Source organism: Chenopodium album, chromosome 8, assembly GCF_948465745.1.
Source record: "Chenopodium album chromosome 8, dcCheAlbu1.1, whole genome shotgun sequence".
Classification (NCBI taxonomy): domain Eukaryota; kingdom Viridiplantae; phylum Streptophyta; class Magnoliopsida; order Caryophyllales; family Amaranthaceae; genus Chenopodium; species Chenopodium album.
Window position 1 is genome coordinate 6,810,744 of NC_137841.1, and position 16,971 is coordinate 6,827,714.

The 16,971-nt window shown below is 33.8% G+C and overlaps 2 protein-coding genes across 2 annotated transcripts; one reads left to right on the plus strand and one right to left on the minus strand.

The window, feature by feature from the left end:
- Positions 1 to 5,541: 5,541 nt before the first annotated feature.
- LOC145555755 (annexin D3-like) lies at positions 5,542 to 9,895 on the plus strand. The gene is made up of 6 exons (XM_081617481.1): positions 5,542 to 5,695; positions 5,794 to 5,939; positions 6,993 to 7,217; positions 7,789 to 8,001; positions 8,093 to 8,182; positions 9,535 to 9,895. Exons 1-6 carry the CDS (start codon positions 5,620 to 5,622, stop codon positions 9,736 to 9,738), a joined length of 954 nt encoding a protein of 317 aa, XP_081473607.1. The 5' UTR covers positions 5,542 to 5,619; the 3' UTR covers positions 9,739 to 9,895.
- Positions 9,896 to 10,108: 213 nt separating this feature from the next.
- On the minus strand, positions 10,109 to 16,455 carry LOC145555756 (uncharacterized). Its single transcript, XM_081617482.1, has 11 exons — positions 16,049 to 16,455; positions 15,477 to 15,863; positions 15,154 to 15,368; positions 13,683 to 13,988; positions 13,291 to 13,498; positions 12,811 to 12,903; positions 12,619 to 12,710; positions 11,407 to 11,524; positions 11,234 to 11,319; positions 10,834 to 10,885; positions 10,109 to 10,747 (listed from the first exon to the last, which is right to left on the minus strand). Exons 1-11 carry the CDS (start codon positions 16,055 to 16,057, stop codon positions 10,271 to 10,273), a joined length of 2,043 nt encoding a protein of 680 aa, XP_081473608.1. The 5' UTR covers positions 16,058 to 16,455; the 3' UTR covers positions 10,109 to 10,270.
- Between the last annotated feature and the right edge of the window lie 516 nt (positions 16,456 to 16,971).

Sequence of the window (16,971 nt, forward strand, 5' to 3'; positions counted from 1 at the left end):
TTAAATGTGAACAGACCCCTAGTTTATCAAGTGAAAGACAACATAGGAAGGGTCTGTTCTTTTCAGATTATTTTCAGTTCAGTTCACTTCTTAATTTCCTCCTCTCATAAAATATTCAGTTCAATTCAATTCAATTTAGCTCAATTCAGTCAATCAGTACAGGTCCGCAATGTTGATTTGTTGAGACCATTATTTTGAGCTTGAATGAAATAAAATTATGAAATCAACATCAACCAATAAATTATAATTACATTGAAGCAATGCCAAAGTAGATATTTATTTAATGTGATTATGTGAAGTCTCACTCTAACAAATAGGGTTGTACAGAGTGCGGTTTGCGGTTTGGTGCGGTTTGAAATTTACGGTGCGGTTTTTAAAAATGACCAAACCGCAGTTTGCAGTTTGGTGCGGTTTCAAAAAATATTGAGACCAAACCGCACCGCAAACCGCACTTTAATGCGGTTTGCGATTTTATACTATATTTTAATTAAAATTATATAAAAGAATTAAATTATATGAGCTAATTTTTAACTATTAGTTAATTAAAGATTAATTAAAAGATTTTAATATTTGAATTATAAACTAATAATTATAAAATAAAGTAAAAGTTTTGATTTTAAAAGAATAATTACAATTTTAATAAAACACGGTTAAACCGCAAACCGCACCGTACCAAACCGCATTTTGCGGTGCGGTTTGGTGCGGTTTACAAACCGCACCGCGAACACCCCTACTAACAAACTTAGCAATCAGCAAGGGACAATAATAACTATAAACTTGACAGTGTTTAAAATCACCCCTTAAGCCTTAACACACAACAACAAACACTAGGGCCTTTGTCAGAGTGATGATGATTATCTTTAATTTAGGGTCTGTTCATATTTACTGAATTGAGCTGAATTGAATTGAACTGAACTAATTGGAGTGGAATTAAAATGAATATTTAATGAGAGAAGGAAATTAGGAGTTCAACTAAACTGAACTGAACGGATTGGAGCTGAACTGGACTAAGGGTGAGTTGAACTAAACTGAACTGAACTGATTAAAGAGAACTGAACTAAGGGCCTGTTGACATTTACTGAACTGAGCTGAACTGAACTGAACTGAGCTGATTGGAGCTGAACTAAACTGAACTGAACTAAGACGAAATGAATATTGCATGAGAGAGGGACATTAGGAGCTGAACTAAATTGAACTGAACTGAACTGATTGGAGCTGAATTGAACTGAACTGATTGAAGCTAAACTGAAATTAAGTAAATGTGAACAGACCCTAAACTGAACTAAAGTGATTAGAACTGAAATGAAATTAAGCTGAAGTGAACAAGCCCTAAGTATTGAAGTTTTAAATACAATAAAAGTTACTTTTATTGATCGACAACGAACTATAAGTCTATAATTTATGGGCCTTTAATACTACGACCTCTCAACCGATCGATGAGATGATCGTTTACCAAATACCGAGTATAAATTCCCTCCAAGAAAAAACAAAACAAAAAAACAAACACCGAGTCTAAATAATTGTAAGATCTAACAAAAAAAAAAAAAAAAAAAAACGAGTTCAACGTGCTCCCTCAATTATGAATTATATGACCCAACACTGGCATAATTGTCTATATTTAACCAAACATTTGATTAAATGCATACTATTATTGCTTTCAATCTTTCTTTCTTTCTTTCTTTTTTTAATCATGCATACTACGTATTATTACTTTATTTCTTTCTTTTTTTTTTTAAAACATGCATACTATTATTACTTTAATACTACTATGTGAATATTTGATATTGTAATCTTCCTTAACCCCACTCCACATGTGCTGCATGCTGCTTCCCTTTGAAGTTCCTAACTTCTCTTATCCCTTCAATAATTGAAAATATTGAATTAGTTAGGGATTAATCAATGCAAAGTGGACTCATCACCATCATCTTTAGCTACCCCAAACCTACCTTTACCTTGGCAAGTATAATAACTACTCTGTAACTTAAATGATACGGATTGGTGTATTATTATGTTTGATTGTACTTTTCACACAAACGTAATAAATAAAAGGTTAAAAACATCATGAAAGAATAAGGGAAAAAAAGTTATGAAATTCGTTCTCTTCTCAGTGAAATATATTTCTTTTTTCTCATGTACCAAGACAATAATGAAAATTAAATTACAATTATAACTAATTATACTAATACTACCAGTGGCGGATTCAGGATTTTCGAACTGGTGAGTCACCATCAATAACTGATCACTTGTTTCAATCCAAAAATTACATATATGTATATATAAAAAATATATTTCACCAAAATGATTTCAATAAAAAAATAGGACATAAAAGTCCATACTACAATAGTACTTAAAAATTCAATCTTACAAGTCGAAAGTACGTACTCCAAATAAATAACATATTACAAACAAATAATACTATAAAATTATTACATTAAATTAACTTTATTGTACAAGAATTATTAAAAAATTATACGGAGTACACAAAAAAAAATAAAAAATAAAATAGTGAGATAACTTAAGAGACCTGTTATTAAATATAACAGGTCTCTTTAATGAAAAAAAAGAAAGCAATGCAACAAATATTCATATACAATCAGCAGAAAAGAGACTTGTTATCTAAATAACCGGTCTCTTTGTTATTTTAAAAAATCTGACAAAGTGCTAGGCAGCAATAGCAGCAAAGAGACCGCCTATCTATAATAGAAGGTCTCTTTGATTTTTTTTTTTTTTTTTAAAAAAAATCATTTTTTTTTTTTTTTGCTGGTACCATGCACCTATATAGTTCCGCCCCTGAATACTACAATGTCCAACTACTTGAAATTTAATGGCTAATTGATTAGCATTCCATTTGTTGTCCAATTGGCTTGTTGGTTGATATGTTGAACAATTCACTTGTGTTGAAATTTAATCAAATCCGCAGGAATCAATAGAAAAGGCAAATCCCTTATGTAACTTAGGGCGTGGTTGTTTGTTTAAGTATACGAAGTATATACGTAGTATAATGTTATTCTATGAAGTTATTTTTCCCATGTAATAATCTTATTTGTTAATAAGAAGTCTATAAACTTGTTTGGTTAACCATTTTCAAGAGAGCTTATAGGATATGAAAAGGCAAATAACTTCATATTGCCCCCTCTCTATAGTTTATAAGAGCTTTAAATCCTTAAATAATTTGTTTGCATGCGGTGATAGAGAAGTGACGACATCGCTAATCTTCTCCATATATCTCCTCCCTAATCTCCCTTCCAGTGAGTCAACTAAGGGCCTATTCTAATAGACTGAAATCAGCTGAACTGAACTGAACTGAGCTGAACTGAATTGAATTGAAATGAATATTTTATAAGAGAAAGAAATTAGGAGTTGAACTGAACTGAAAATAAACGTATGAGAACAGGCCTTAAGTCTCTTTTTTTTTTTCTTTTTCTTTTTTTTTTAAGAGGAAAACTAAGTCCCTTATTCTTACCCTGGCCAGCAAAAAAAAAAAAAAAAAAAAAAAAAAAAAAAATTAAACATATATTCAATGTACATTATGGAGAGGTACACCCGAAGTCATTTGTTCATTCAATCAACAAAAACATTATTTGCTCATTTGCTAATTAAATAAGCAAATAACCTCGGGTATATGGTACACCCGTGTATATGTAACAAATTCTATACATTATGAGTATACATTCCGTATACATTTGTATATTCATAAGTTATTGAGAAAAATACAAAATTATGTAATCATTCTAAGTAGGAAAATTATTATAGCATATACTACGTATTCAGTATATGGACCACCAAATGCTACGTATTATGAGTTCATGACTGCTCACCTACCTAACTGCCTTGCATTTTGAATACTCGATTTAAATAAAAATAAATAAAGAAATAGTGCCTGCATAATTCTATTAGTGTCTCATTCTAGCTGTCGTGTTTTCCTCCTTATTTAAGACATGATTTCAGGGTCAACGAGAAGATAATCTATTTTATGCTTCACAAAAGCATGCTTAACATTAATTCATTATTGAAAGCATCAAAGATAAAACTAGAAAAAGATAGAGATACAAGTCATACAACATTACAACATCACAAGTTCATTGTAGATCAAATGACGGAGCATGATAAAATAATATTATCCATAAATAAAAATCACTTAGCATGTACTTATTTAATTAATATTTTAACTAAGGATCTATTCTGATTTATTAAACTGAGTTGAATTGATAGGAGCTGAACTGAACTGAATTGAATATTTTATGAGAGAAGGAAATTAGAAATTTAATTGAACTAAACTGATTGGAGCTGAACTGAATTGAAATGAAAATAAGATGAAGAGAACATGCCCTAAGGGTGTTTTAAAATCAGTTAGGATCGAAGCTGACATGACCCGTTGACCGACCTTGAACCAGACATAACCGAATTAATCGGCCCTGTCTCTGGGTTGAGAAATTTATTTTTCTGGTCTTCTGTTTGGTCTAGTCCAATACCCTATAAAGATGACCACATCCATTTTTTTTGTTTAAAACTAATTATCCTAATAAGCTTTGAAAACTTTAATTGTAAAAAAAAGGTTAAAATATTTTTATTTTTAATTTTTTTTTCAAGGTTTCCATTAAAATATTAAAAATTTAGATTTTTTTTTTTTTTATTCTAAAATCAGTCCAAAGTTTTTTCTAAAATTCTAAATCGATCCAAAGCGATACGGTCTAGATTTTGGACCGATTTTTCGACCCGATCCAGGTACGGTCCCAACTTAATTAGTTTAATGTTCGACCTTTGATCTTGTCCAAATTAATCCTAATTTTAACTACTGCATGTAGTACATATGGAGAAGTTAATGTGAGATACTAATAATTCTACTCCCTTTTTTCAAAACATGGGGTGATTACAATCTAAAATTCATCCCCGCTCCGTTACTCATGGCGAGTATGGTTTTTATCCCATTTTTGCCCCACTACTAGCCAATCGAGACCCATTCCCACTTTAGATAAGTAGAGATGAAGCCTATCTCTTACTTGATCAGCCTCACTAATAGCCCTATTGCTATTTTTCAATGATAAACTTTTAAATAAATAAATGTATAATAAAATATTATATATCTGTCATAAAGTTAATCTAAAATGAGCAAAAGTTACCCTAACATAAATAAAACTTAAGAAATATATACGCTTTATTAAAAAAAAGTTACTCAAAAATTATAAAAGTGATCCTAAAATTGATTAAAGAAACCTCAATATACAATAATCCAATGTATACAAAAGCTACTCCTTTTCAATAACCAGGTGCCAACAAAGTGGGAACCATTACACCCTATTGATATTTTTCAATTAATAAATTACTTGGTGGCAACAAAGTGGGAACCATTATACTAAAGAATTAATTATCTATCTGTAATGAAAGTACGAAAAGGATAGGGCTTTTTTTATTTTTATTTTTACAAAGCGAGCGAAAAGGATAGGTTGTGAAATGTAAATTTGTGATCTTCATAATAAAAGTCATAACCGAAGATAAAACCATTAAAATAAAAAATTAAAACGTGCCATTTCTGTTACAACTACTCGTACATTATTACATCCAAAAATCCAAAAATCCCATAATACCAAAACCTTCTTCTCCGAAAAAAAATCATCAAAAATGGCGACTTTAATAGTCCCAGAAATTGTTCCTTCTCCAATCCAGGATTCAGAGACCCTCAAACAAGCTTTTCAAGGTCATCTCCTTCTCTTTCTCTCTCCTTTGACCCTCATTTTTCATTTATTTTTTTGATTTAATCTGAAAAATGGATGATATGGGTAATTGAAAGTGCAGGTTGGGGAACTGATGAAAAAGCATTAATAAGAGTATTGGGTCAGAGAAATGCAGATCAAAGGAAGAAGATTACTCAAGCTTATCAACAGCTTTACAATGAATCTCTCTTTGATAGTCTTCAATCTGAACTTTCCGGTGACTTTCTGGTATTTTTTTTCCTCTAATTTTATGTCAAACTTTCCGGTTAAATTATGGTTTTTTAAGGGCCCTTTAGTAATTTAAGCAAGGATGCACTATTATAATCTAAAAACTTTGACGCTATTAAAAAAAATTAAAAAAACTTTGACAGTAAATTTTCATTAATACTTCCTCTGTTAAATGATGAAATGCCTCTCAATTATGTTTGTCAATGCATAATTTTAATCGTTATCTAGATTTCTTGGTTCCGATACCCCAAAGAGGGTTATTAGATAAACAAGTTTTATTCATATACCATTTTTAGTTATTTTATCCAACGTCTTGGGGTGTTCATTAACTTTTGCCTACTTATAAAATCCATTTTCCTTTTGTAATTTTGTTGTATTGTACCTTTTTAATGGTTTTGGTTAACTCTAACATGTATTGTGACATACCTTTAACGGTTAAGTTTTCAAAATCCAAATCCAATGAAAATAGAGAGGATGACAGGATATATGAACTTGTTTAGCCTAATAAGATCCCACTTGATTAATTTTTGAAGAAAAGTTTGCCATTTTTCAAAATATGACCACAACTGTCCAAATCTTTAATTCGAAATTTTATACAGATGCATTCTAGTCAGAGTATGTGATTAATGTGAATAGTATAGAAATCAAAGTGTTACGAGTGTAACATAATTAGTCACATAGTGGGATACTTGGATATCATTGGATTCATCTTAATGTGTATTGCATCCGTTCCACAACTATTGTAATGAGTTTCATGCTTCCAAATTATAACGCGCAACTTTAATCAATACTCCCTCTGTCCATATTTTTTTTTCACCCCATTTGACTTGACACGGTCTCCAAGGCGTGTTTTGAAACGCATATAACTCCATTTTTATACGAGATTCTATTGTTGAAATAAGAATGAAGTTATCAACAATTCTACTTCAATTAGGCAGCTTAATTTGTTTTTAACCTTAATCAATTTATTTCATTAGTGTTATCAGTTAAGTGATTTCTGGGTGCTCACTTTTTTCCACACAGTTTATCAAATAACATCTTTGCTATTTACAGAATGCAATACTTCTATGGACATATGATCCTCCAGAAAGAGATGCGAGACTGATTAATGATGCTTTAAAGGCGAGGAAGAAAGGGGTGAAACATTTGCAAGTCATAGTTGAGGTAGCATGTGCTTCCCCTCATCATCTGATGGCTGTCAGGCAGGCCTACTGTTCCTTGTTTGAATGCTCTGTTGAAGAAGATATCGCGTCAAATATACAACTTCCATTGAGAAAGGTAATTTTTATAACTAAGGGGGCTAAGTCATTAGCTTGAAGTATTGTTGAAACACATCATAATGCCAATGTTATGTACTTACATGAATTATAGAGGTGTATGATGTATGCGATTATGTTCTATTTTAAGATCTGTTATATGACTTATATAAACTAAATGTGGGTTATATTCTGTGTCATTTTGTGGCAGTAACAGTTTGTCTGTTCCCATTGTTATCTACAATTAGGAGCCACATTGTTCCAACTTCCAACCTCAATTTTAAGGATATATTATGATTTTACACCCAAAAAAAAAAAAAAAAAAAAAAAAACTATTTTAATTCGTAGTTTTTGTGCTATGTGACTTATCTTTATCGTCTTACCATTTGTATTGGCATGTTATTAACTTAATCATTAACCATGACAGTGTAGCAACTTTTTCCGGACATCATAAAACAGAATGTGCGACTAGATACCAAACAATAGGAGTAATATTCATTCTAATATTGTTATGTACTTGGCATCATTGTATCAGTTAGCATGACGCTAGGATTGGATTATTTTGGCTGACTAGTGTTACCTGTATTATGTAGTTTCTTGTGGCTTTAGTGAGCTCCTACAGATATGACAAGGAAGTGGTCGACATGAATGTTGCCAAACTTGAAGCTGCTCACCTTCATGAATCCATCAAAAAGAAGGAATTAGATCATAATCATGTTGTGTGGATTCTTGGAACTCGAAATTTCTTTCAGCTGAGAGCAACATTTGCTTGCTATAAACAGGAGTATTCTAGTACCATTGACCAGGTCACTTTCTTACCTCTGTTTAAATGCACTCAAGGTGATTGAATTTGACCATACAAATTGTAAGAAACCTTTAAACCATTGTCTTTGACAGGATATTTTGAAATGTGGGAACGATGATTTGCAAGCTTTACTGAGAATCACCATTTTGTGCATTGAAAGCCCTGAGAAGCACTTTGCTGAGGTGATTTGATACTCATAACTATGTTATTGTTAATATTTACTTTATGAATGATGCAAGTGCCATGAGAAACATCTGAACTTAATTTATTTCTGACTGAAAATCCAATTTCGAAATAATCCTCTGCTAGTTTAATTTGGATTGTGACCCTTGCAGACCCTAACGATGGCAGGGTCCATATTGGTTTTTATCCATTTCGTTTAAAACCTATTTGGACTTTATATCCCAGGAATGTGTTTAAGGAAATGAAATCCTTGTTCCTCTTCAGAACTTTCAGTTTCTGTATGGTATTGCTATTTACTTATTATCATCTAAAGCATCCAGAAGTTAAGGATTTTCCTTTCCTCAAAACCGATTTCATATATTATTTGCTTTTGACAGAATTTGTCATCCTTCAGTTAGATGGACTTCTGCTATTTTTTCTCTGATTTTGGAATAGATAAACTTTAAACTGTTTAAGTTGATCAGGAGTGAGTTAACTTTTTGCTCACTAGGATTTTGTAGTATGATTTTTTTTTTTTTCCCTCCCCCATAATTATAGATATGTTTTGTTTAGTATAATCAGTCAGTTTTGAGAAAAAAAAATCCATACTGAATGGAGCAAGTTAATTACAATTAACAATGGGTTTTACCTTGAGAAATGTCTTTTGTTGTCTATTCACTTTGATTGTAGGTTCTTCACTCGTCAGCTGAATGTGTAGGGTGTAATTGCTTTTCTCTTTTTTCGTTAGATTGCTCAACTCTCTGCAACATGTGTAAGGTGGACTTGCTTTCCTCTTTTCCCAAATTCATTGATATTTCAATATACTACCTCCATTAACTTTTAGTTGCAACTTTGGGACATTATTTGTGAGATATAAAATATTCCGAAGTTGCAACCAAAAGTTAACGGAGGTAGTGAATAGGACTAGAACTACTGCAGTACCGTGATTGTAAATTAGACTAACTTATCAATCTTTCCTTCATTGAGCCTTTTTACAAAAATTAAGTGGTGACTAACAAGTACAACTTATACATGAAGCTGTTTTTGACTAATGTGAAATTACTTTAACTTAGGGGAGAAGGACACAGTCTAGTGAAAGACTGTTTTTACTAGTTTTGCCCAAATGATATTGACTGTTTATAGAACCCCTCTAACATGTTTGTCAACCTCTGGCAATTATACTCAAATGAGGGGAAAAACTTCTCTGACGTGTGCTATAACCAATTTCACTTGACCTGGACTTAACCCGACCAACCAGGTGAATTGTGAGGTTCACATTTTAATTGTTTTATTGTTTTATGAATGTTCTAGGTTTTGGTCTCTGAAAGTTTATACTTTGATGGCTACTGGTTGCTGACCTGTGTGTCTGCAGGTTATAAATTCATCAGTTGTTGGACTCGGTACAGATGAAGATTCACTTACTAGAGCGATAGTGACTCGAGCTGAAGTTGACATGGTAAAGATCAATGAAGAGTATTCCAGGGCGTACAAAGAAAGTGTTGCGGATGCAGTTATTGGTGACACATCAGGGGACTACAAGAACTTCTTGCTGACTTTGCTTGGCAAACAAATTTAAGCACCCAATTAGATAGTCCTTAAAGGCAATCTGGTCGATGATCTTGGCTTGTTTATCGCATTCCTGTACTATATGTAGTGTTTATTAGCATGTGTGTGAACTAATACTGATAATGGATTGTCATTGAATATTAATTTACCATGGAAGATACTTTTGAGTTGTGCTTGGCCTTCTATTGTTTAAGGGTGAATTTTTTTCAATCAATTTTACTGTTTCTTTTATCGAGTTCTAAGTGAAGCTGTGTAGAAATATTAAGAAAAACTTAATTAAAAATTCAAATCCACTCACATAAAAAATTTCTATTTAGTAAATTGAAGTTTAAAACCAAGCCATAGCAACAACAAACAAAGACAACTACTTCATTTCACGGTTAAAGACAAATTCCATAAGATGAGCTATTTCACAAATCCTCAAGAAATCAATGAAAATTCTTACAAATTTATACACCAAAACTTTGCTCAAAAGCTATTCACTTCATGTTTCTCAAATCAAGACAGAAGTGCACCTTATAATGAAGTATTGAACTTTTTCATTAGATGTCATACAGTATACTATCCACAGCTTTGTAAATGCTGGAGGCTAAATCCTTGTCAGATGTGCTGATCGTTGTGATTGTTTGGCCGACTTTTATTAAAGCATTACTAGGCTCATGCACATGTATATCAAAAGATTTACCTGATCCGTCAATTGCACCTTGTCCTACTGTAATTTTAAAACCCATATCTTGTAATGCAGTTGAAAGCCTTCCCAAATCAATGCAGGTCCCCTTGGATTCCTTCCCTGTAAGTAACCGATATTTCCCATGTTCTACACTCAGCTCCCCCTTTAGTCTTGTAATGTTAATATCTTCCTCCTTCAAACTTATCCAGTGATATTGGGAGACTAAATCTGTTAGTATCTCAACTTCTGCTCTTCTCTTTAAGCTGGGGACGCGTAACATAATGTTTTTAGCGTAATATATCACTGAGATTGACTTCGCATCTACAAGAGCCTTCAAGTTTTCGGGTAACTATTTTAAGTATAAACAGAAAAACTTCAGAATTACTGGAAAGAAATAATAAGATTGAATCAAATAGTCAGAGGAAGAAGGGTTACCAATACGAACTTTGGTTGCAGCTTCTGCATCAAAGGTGCAACTTTACTTGTTCTGAAACAAAACAAAAGCCATAGGTGACAAACTGACAAGAAGCATATGGAGACAAACTGCAGGCAGCAAAACTACGTCAAGGGCAGTAAAACAGATGACAATTATAGAGGCTGGCTGCAATTTGATTATTCTTTAGTTCTTTATGATAGCGCTGTCTCTTGAGGAATGCGAAGGTGGATTCTAAAAGTTTACATCAACAACAATATTCAAAAAATAAGTAAGCATTATCAAGTAACATTTAAATGCCAAAAGTAAGGCACAAAGAAACAATCAATCCAGGCAACAATCACCTAGAAAATGAGTGCAACTCATATATATTAAAAAAGCAGAAGAACGAAAATAGCTCACCTAATGCCAGAGAGGAATGAACATTGAAGGACCTTCATGGCCAAAGGTTTGAAAGGTAGGAGAGCTAGATCAGCATCTAATGCTTTCTGTAACAATCATACAATCCACTCTTGAATACAATATAAGAAGAATTATAACAATCATACATGACAAAGTGAAATGAAGAAAATTACCTCCAGAACAAGCAATGAATTTTCATTCTCATGCCAACGCTTAAGAAAATGAACAACAGGCCCAAGCCGCAGATTCCAATGAGGAGCAAATACTATGCATGGTTCCTGCCAAATTTTCCTGGAAACAAATGTCATTCTTATGAACAGAACATGTCAACCACAAATGTCTCAAGGTTTGGTGCTTCATGGGAAAACTAGCACCATCTTATCAATATGGTAAAGTCCAAAACAAGAAATGTATATACTACCTTACTGTAGCCACCAGCTTCAGAGACCAAGGAGGGTAGAAGAACTGAGTGTAAAAGAGGGGCATGTGTAAGAATGTGCAAGGGAGTGTTGAAGGTGGAGGATTTGTAAGAAAAAGTATGAAAGAGAATATTGTAGGTAGGGTTTGTGCTGGCTTTTTTTTTGCCAAAAGAATAATTTTTTTGGTCAAATAGTTAAAAAGGCAAAAGTGTAACCAACAAAAAGGAAAGGGTGAAAGTAGAGAGCTTAAATAACAAAGAGGCATGGTGGTTGTAAATGTCATTAAACATGGAATGATAGCCTTAGTAGAGGTCCACATTTTTATAATGCAACTCAAAATTGTATCTCATGCACAAAATGGAAAATGAAAGTCTTGGTAAGTAGGTAGTTAGGAGTAGTTTGAATTCTTCAAATGCTTTTATCCTCTCTTTGTTGTGCCCCATCCCAACCCTTGATGCACAAATGTGCTTTATGCAGTAACAAACTAACAACTAACAAGTAGGCGGTTTTACATTAATTATAAGTAATAGAACCATAATTAGTGGCCTTGACTTGCAAGACCGTAGTAATACGAAAAAAAAGATACAATAACAATGATAACAACTAAATAAGAATCCTGATATGTGACAAACTAATAATTAATTTGGAACTACCAACTTGCTATCACCTTATCACTTGAACTCTACAAACACTTTTACCATTGGTTAGCCAGTTGCATTTATCAGGATTATATCTAGAATTAAAAAGTGGGACAAGAAATACCCGACAAATTGATACAAAAAATTCAACAGCCATTTTAGAGATAAGATAGATAGGAACACAGCAAGATGATAAAAATGCATCACCATCACACTATGAAAACCATTAAGGTTGACTATCTAGGAGCATTTATGTAAAAAGGGGTTGTCTCCACTCCTATGAGGATGGAGTTGATGGTATTCAAGAAAGAAAAGATGTTTTTCTTACAATAAATCAGTTGTGCAGATTGAAGATAGCAGATGAAGCCTTTTCTCCTTTATAAGATCAACATGAGCAAACAAGGGCTCACCAGCAAACAACTGCATTATTACACAAAAGATCCCCAGCTAATCTTAACCTCAATAATAAAATCAGCTTACTGGCATACATACTTTTAGAGCCAAGCTTTAATGCACATACCTTTTTCTGTCGCTGCACACACAGCCACTCTGGAATTATGGTGGTGTAGGATAAAAGTTCTTCTGCAACAGAAGAAATGAAAAATATGGGGACCTATAACATCAATTACCTGATGGTCAGTTGTCAGGTCAAATTATAAAGGAAATTTTTCAGACAACCCCCATCCCCACCCCACAAAAAAAAAAAAAAAAAAAAAAAGGTTGCATTCCTCAAAGACACATAATATCAAGAAGTCAAACAAACCAAAACAGGACAAGAAATCTCATCCCCTTCCATGCCATACCTAAATCTATCTCAAGTCTCAGCCATGATTTCAAATAACCAACTAAAAAAAGTATCTGATTATACTCCTTGTATCATAAAATGTCAATCTTATATGACTGACATAGATGTTTATGTATGATGCTTACACCGGTTGAACCAATTAGACATTTTTTTTTCCTATTATATCAAACAGCCCACACAGGAATGTTCACCTACCTTCAAATTTAATAATTCCTCAGAAACTGAAATCTGCTCCAATAGTTGCAACACTACACCAATGCGACCAATAGGAATCAGAACAGAGCCTCCTGCTTTAAGAGAATCAATAGCATAAGAGCATATAAATTCTAGCTTCTGCTCCTCTTCTGAACTTCCATCAGGGTCGCTTAAGGACTGGATGGAGGCAACCTCTGCATTTTCATTGCTGCAATATAGTGATAGCACAAGATTCTAAGAGATCATGACATAATATGACATCAGAAAATCTAATCAAAGCATTTATGTATCTTATTTGTTTTTCTCCTGTAGCTGTTATCAAAGTCTTGACTCTTAATTAGACTACCAAAAGATAAAAGTAATACATATTTAAATGCAGAGCAGAGAATTACATTGGAGCTGACTGATCAGTCTCTTCATCAACATCTTCCATATTATCGAGAGAAGAAAAGTCTGAAAACAGTACTAGATCATGACCTTGTAGAGCATGGTAATCAAAACTCAAGGCTGGAGCAGAGTCAAGGATAGAACTAGATATTGAAACAACATCCTTTTTTGGACTTTTAATCTCCCAATTTGATGTGCCAATATCAAGACCAGAGCTGAATGCCTTAATAATTAGCAAACCACTATAGCAAGTTTCTTCAGCATATTTAAGTGATTGCACCTTCTGAATGCAATCCTTCACGTCAGCTGCACTAAGAAGAATTTTAATTTATAATCAAAGATATAAAGAATTCCGGAAATGTGTGAGGAATGTAAGCATCAGAAACACACAAGGAAAGGCTGATCTTAGATGAAATGAGGAGGATTACAGAGGCAATCTTATTTAACACAATCTGAAAGCTAAAACTTATACCATAAAAAAATAGAATCCAGTACACGGTGACATCTAGAAAAAGGTCATCTTAATTAAGTTACTGAGGACATGAACCAATTACTTTTCTTTCATGCATCTTACTTTTTTTGGTTGCATTATGATGCAACACCCAATGCCCAATTGCACCATTAATCTAGAAATCTCTTGTAAAGATAATTGCAAAAACCCTGCAATTCCAACTATCATTATCAGCTTAGTATTTTAGATGCTGCATTCTATTTATATTGCTGATGGTTAGAAGTAAATTCTGGCTTAAACAAGATATGTAAATAAACAAATTAAACATTTAAGTAGCATTAGAAAATAGCTCATCCAACTTCTGTTATCTTCATACAGTTGAACTTGAAATGCCACCTTCCAAATTAAAAGCGTAAATAGTTGATGTACAATCAGTGTAAAAATTGTGCACTTTGATTGGGCTAGGAGAGGTGATTTCAAACAGTTAAGCGCACACACGAGCGGAGGAACCGAGGAAGGGAAGGGGGGGGGGGGGCAAATAAGCACACTAGGGCACATTTCACCGAGGCATGGACCTTGAGCCTGATTCCAGGATCCCTATTGCCTTAGTGTTGCTTGAGCCTAGACTTTAGGATCCCTATTGCCTTACTGTTGCTTGAGCCTAGACTTTAGGATCCCTATTGCCTTACTGTCCCAGCTCTTGACTATTTTTGCATTTAAATTAACAGGATTTTTTTCGGGGTTTATAAAAGGGAGAGTACAAAAAGGGCATTTTTACTATGATTTACCTTGTAATTGTGTTAATAGCACAACCAAGGTATTATATTTTATGAGTAAACAAAGCCAATGCAACTATAAAAGTAAAATGAGTGGGCTATATATTATATGTTAAAAGTCTCAATAAGTTAAATTATCAAAAGCATAACATACCCAAACATTATCAATTATCATCATCCAAGAAAGTTAAAGCAGCATAACAGATCCCTAAGACAAGAACATAAAGAGCTACATAAGCATAATTCTACCTGTACAATGGTAACCAGCCACCGAGCTCTGTCCCTTCTTTTCCCAAGATTATCTCTTGTATAGAAGGCGGAAATTTGGCAAGCTCCTCCCACTTCATCCAATTGGCACACCCAGAGTCCTCGGGTCCATAAAATTGCCTGAACTCTCTATGCATAGAAAGAAGATCCTCCATCATAAGCTGCCCAATTCTTGTCGTTGCTTCAGTAGCATAAATCTGATCATTGAAAACCATATCAACAAACTCACGAACATATCCACAGGGGACAAAACTGTAGAAGAAAAGAAAATCAGACAACAAAACTTCTGTGTACGAAATATTCACCTTAGCATTGAAATTCTTATTGCGGGTCAAGAATGGCAATCCAAGCATTCCCATAGGACTTGAGATTAATACAACATCAATGAAAGAAACATCCCACAGGTGCAAATTACTAACAGTTTTGTACCAAGGGACCCCATGAATCAGACTACTAGCATCAAGGGAATTATCAAGTTTTTGCTTATAATGAGCTGCACAATCAGTGTCCACAGACGCATGACACGAGCAATCGAAAGCATATTCCAGCCGTCTTTCGGAGTAAACAGGTACAGGAGCAAATATCAACAGAGCTGAAAGATCCAATGGGCAATCTACCAAAATGCGGAATCCACTAATTTCAATTATGTGACATGGCGGGAAATAATAACCCTGTCCCTTGCTTAAACAAGTCTGCAAATTGACAAGAAAACATTAAGGACAATGGAGAATATATATACAGAAATGATCATATATCGATTAACTCGATCCTCCCGGATTCAGGTATCGCATTATTAGTTCAAATTACAGTATCGACGTGAGTATTAATCACAAAAACAGAGGAAGTACATAAATTAACTAGGAGGGGAAGAACTTACAAGCTTCATGGAAACAAGAAAAAAGAGAACTTTCCCAAATGATCATATAAAAAAGGGTATCTGATGATCCTTTCCTCAATGACATTCACCCATTAAATCTGATTGCGGCATTTCATCGAACACCTTGTGAGCATGGGAAGAATTTGGAGGGTGTTTGTGATTGTGGTACTAAAAATTGTATGAATAAGAATGCAAGAAGAGAACAACGATAATAGTAACAGAGCTATTCTACAATATACGAAGTTGTAAAGAAACAAAAGAGTCAGAAGCAGCGAGACGGCTGTGCGTAGAGAAAAGAAAGTGAGTGAAGTAAAGCAGCGTGAAATGACGGTGGCTGTTCGGTGGTCGGCGTAGTTACCGGAGGTGGGAGCTGCGGTTGAGTAAGAGAGGTGATGGGGGTTGTGAACTTGTGCGAGGGCAGAGAGAATGAAGAAGAAGAAATGAGGGAGCACTGTTTATAACTTGGTCTTTATATAGCGGTGTCAAAACCAAACCACGACCCCAAAAAAGCTATCCGTTTTGAACTGTAAGTGATTCGATTTGATCCAAGAAATTTAAGACTTAAACCCGATCTGTAACCGAACTGAACTCACCCCGAATCTGAATTTAACCCGATCTGAACTTAACACGACACCGATTTGATCCGACCTGAACTCAACCCAAATTCGATTTGACCCGACATGACCTCAAACCAAACCGCTTTGATCCGACCCGAGCTCAACCCGATCCGAAAATTGACCCGGCAAATAAACGATCTAATCCAATCTGTTTTGACCCGAACTGATATTAACCCGACCCAATTTTAACTCGATTTGATTTTTACTCGATCCAAATTTAACTCGACCATAATTAATTATTGATCTTTTTATTCAAGTTTTTATACTACTCCGTACTATATTTAATAATTATTAATAAGTTAACTT

What these genes read in the sequence shown, in the direction of transcription:
- LOC145555755 (XM_081617481.1), top strand. Translation starts at nt 5,620, where the DNA reads ATGGCGACTTTAATAGTCCCAGAAATTGTTCCTTCTCCAATCCAGGAT. An exon ending in AACTTTCCGGTGACTTTCTG is followed by an intron (nt 5,940 to 6,992) that starts GTATTTTTTTTC and finishes TGCTATTTACAG; the next exon opens with AATGCAATACTTCTATGGAC. An exon ending in TACAACTTCCATTGAGAAAG is followed by an intron (nt 7,218 to 7,788) that starts GTAATTTTTATA and finishes TGTATTATGTAG; the next exon opens with TTTCTTGTGGCTTTAGTGAG.
- LOC145555756 (XM_081617482.1), bottom strand. An exon ending in AGGAATTATTAAATTTGAAG is followed by an intron (nt 12,904 to 13,290) that starts GTAGGTGAACAT and finishes TTGATGTTATAG; the next exon opens with GTCCCCATATTTTTCATTTC. An exon ending in TCATTCCTCTCTGGCATTAG is followed by an intron (nt 10,886 to 11,233) that starts GTGAGCTATTTT and finishes GTTTTGTTTCAG; the next exon opens with AACAAGTAAAGTTGCACCTT.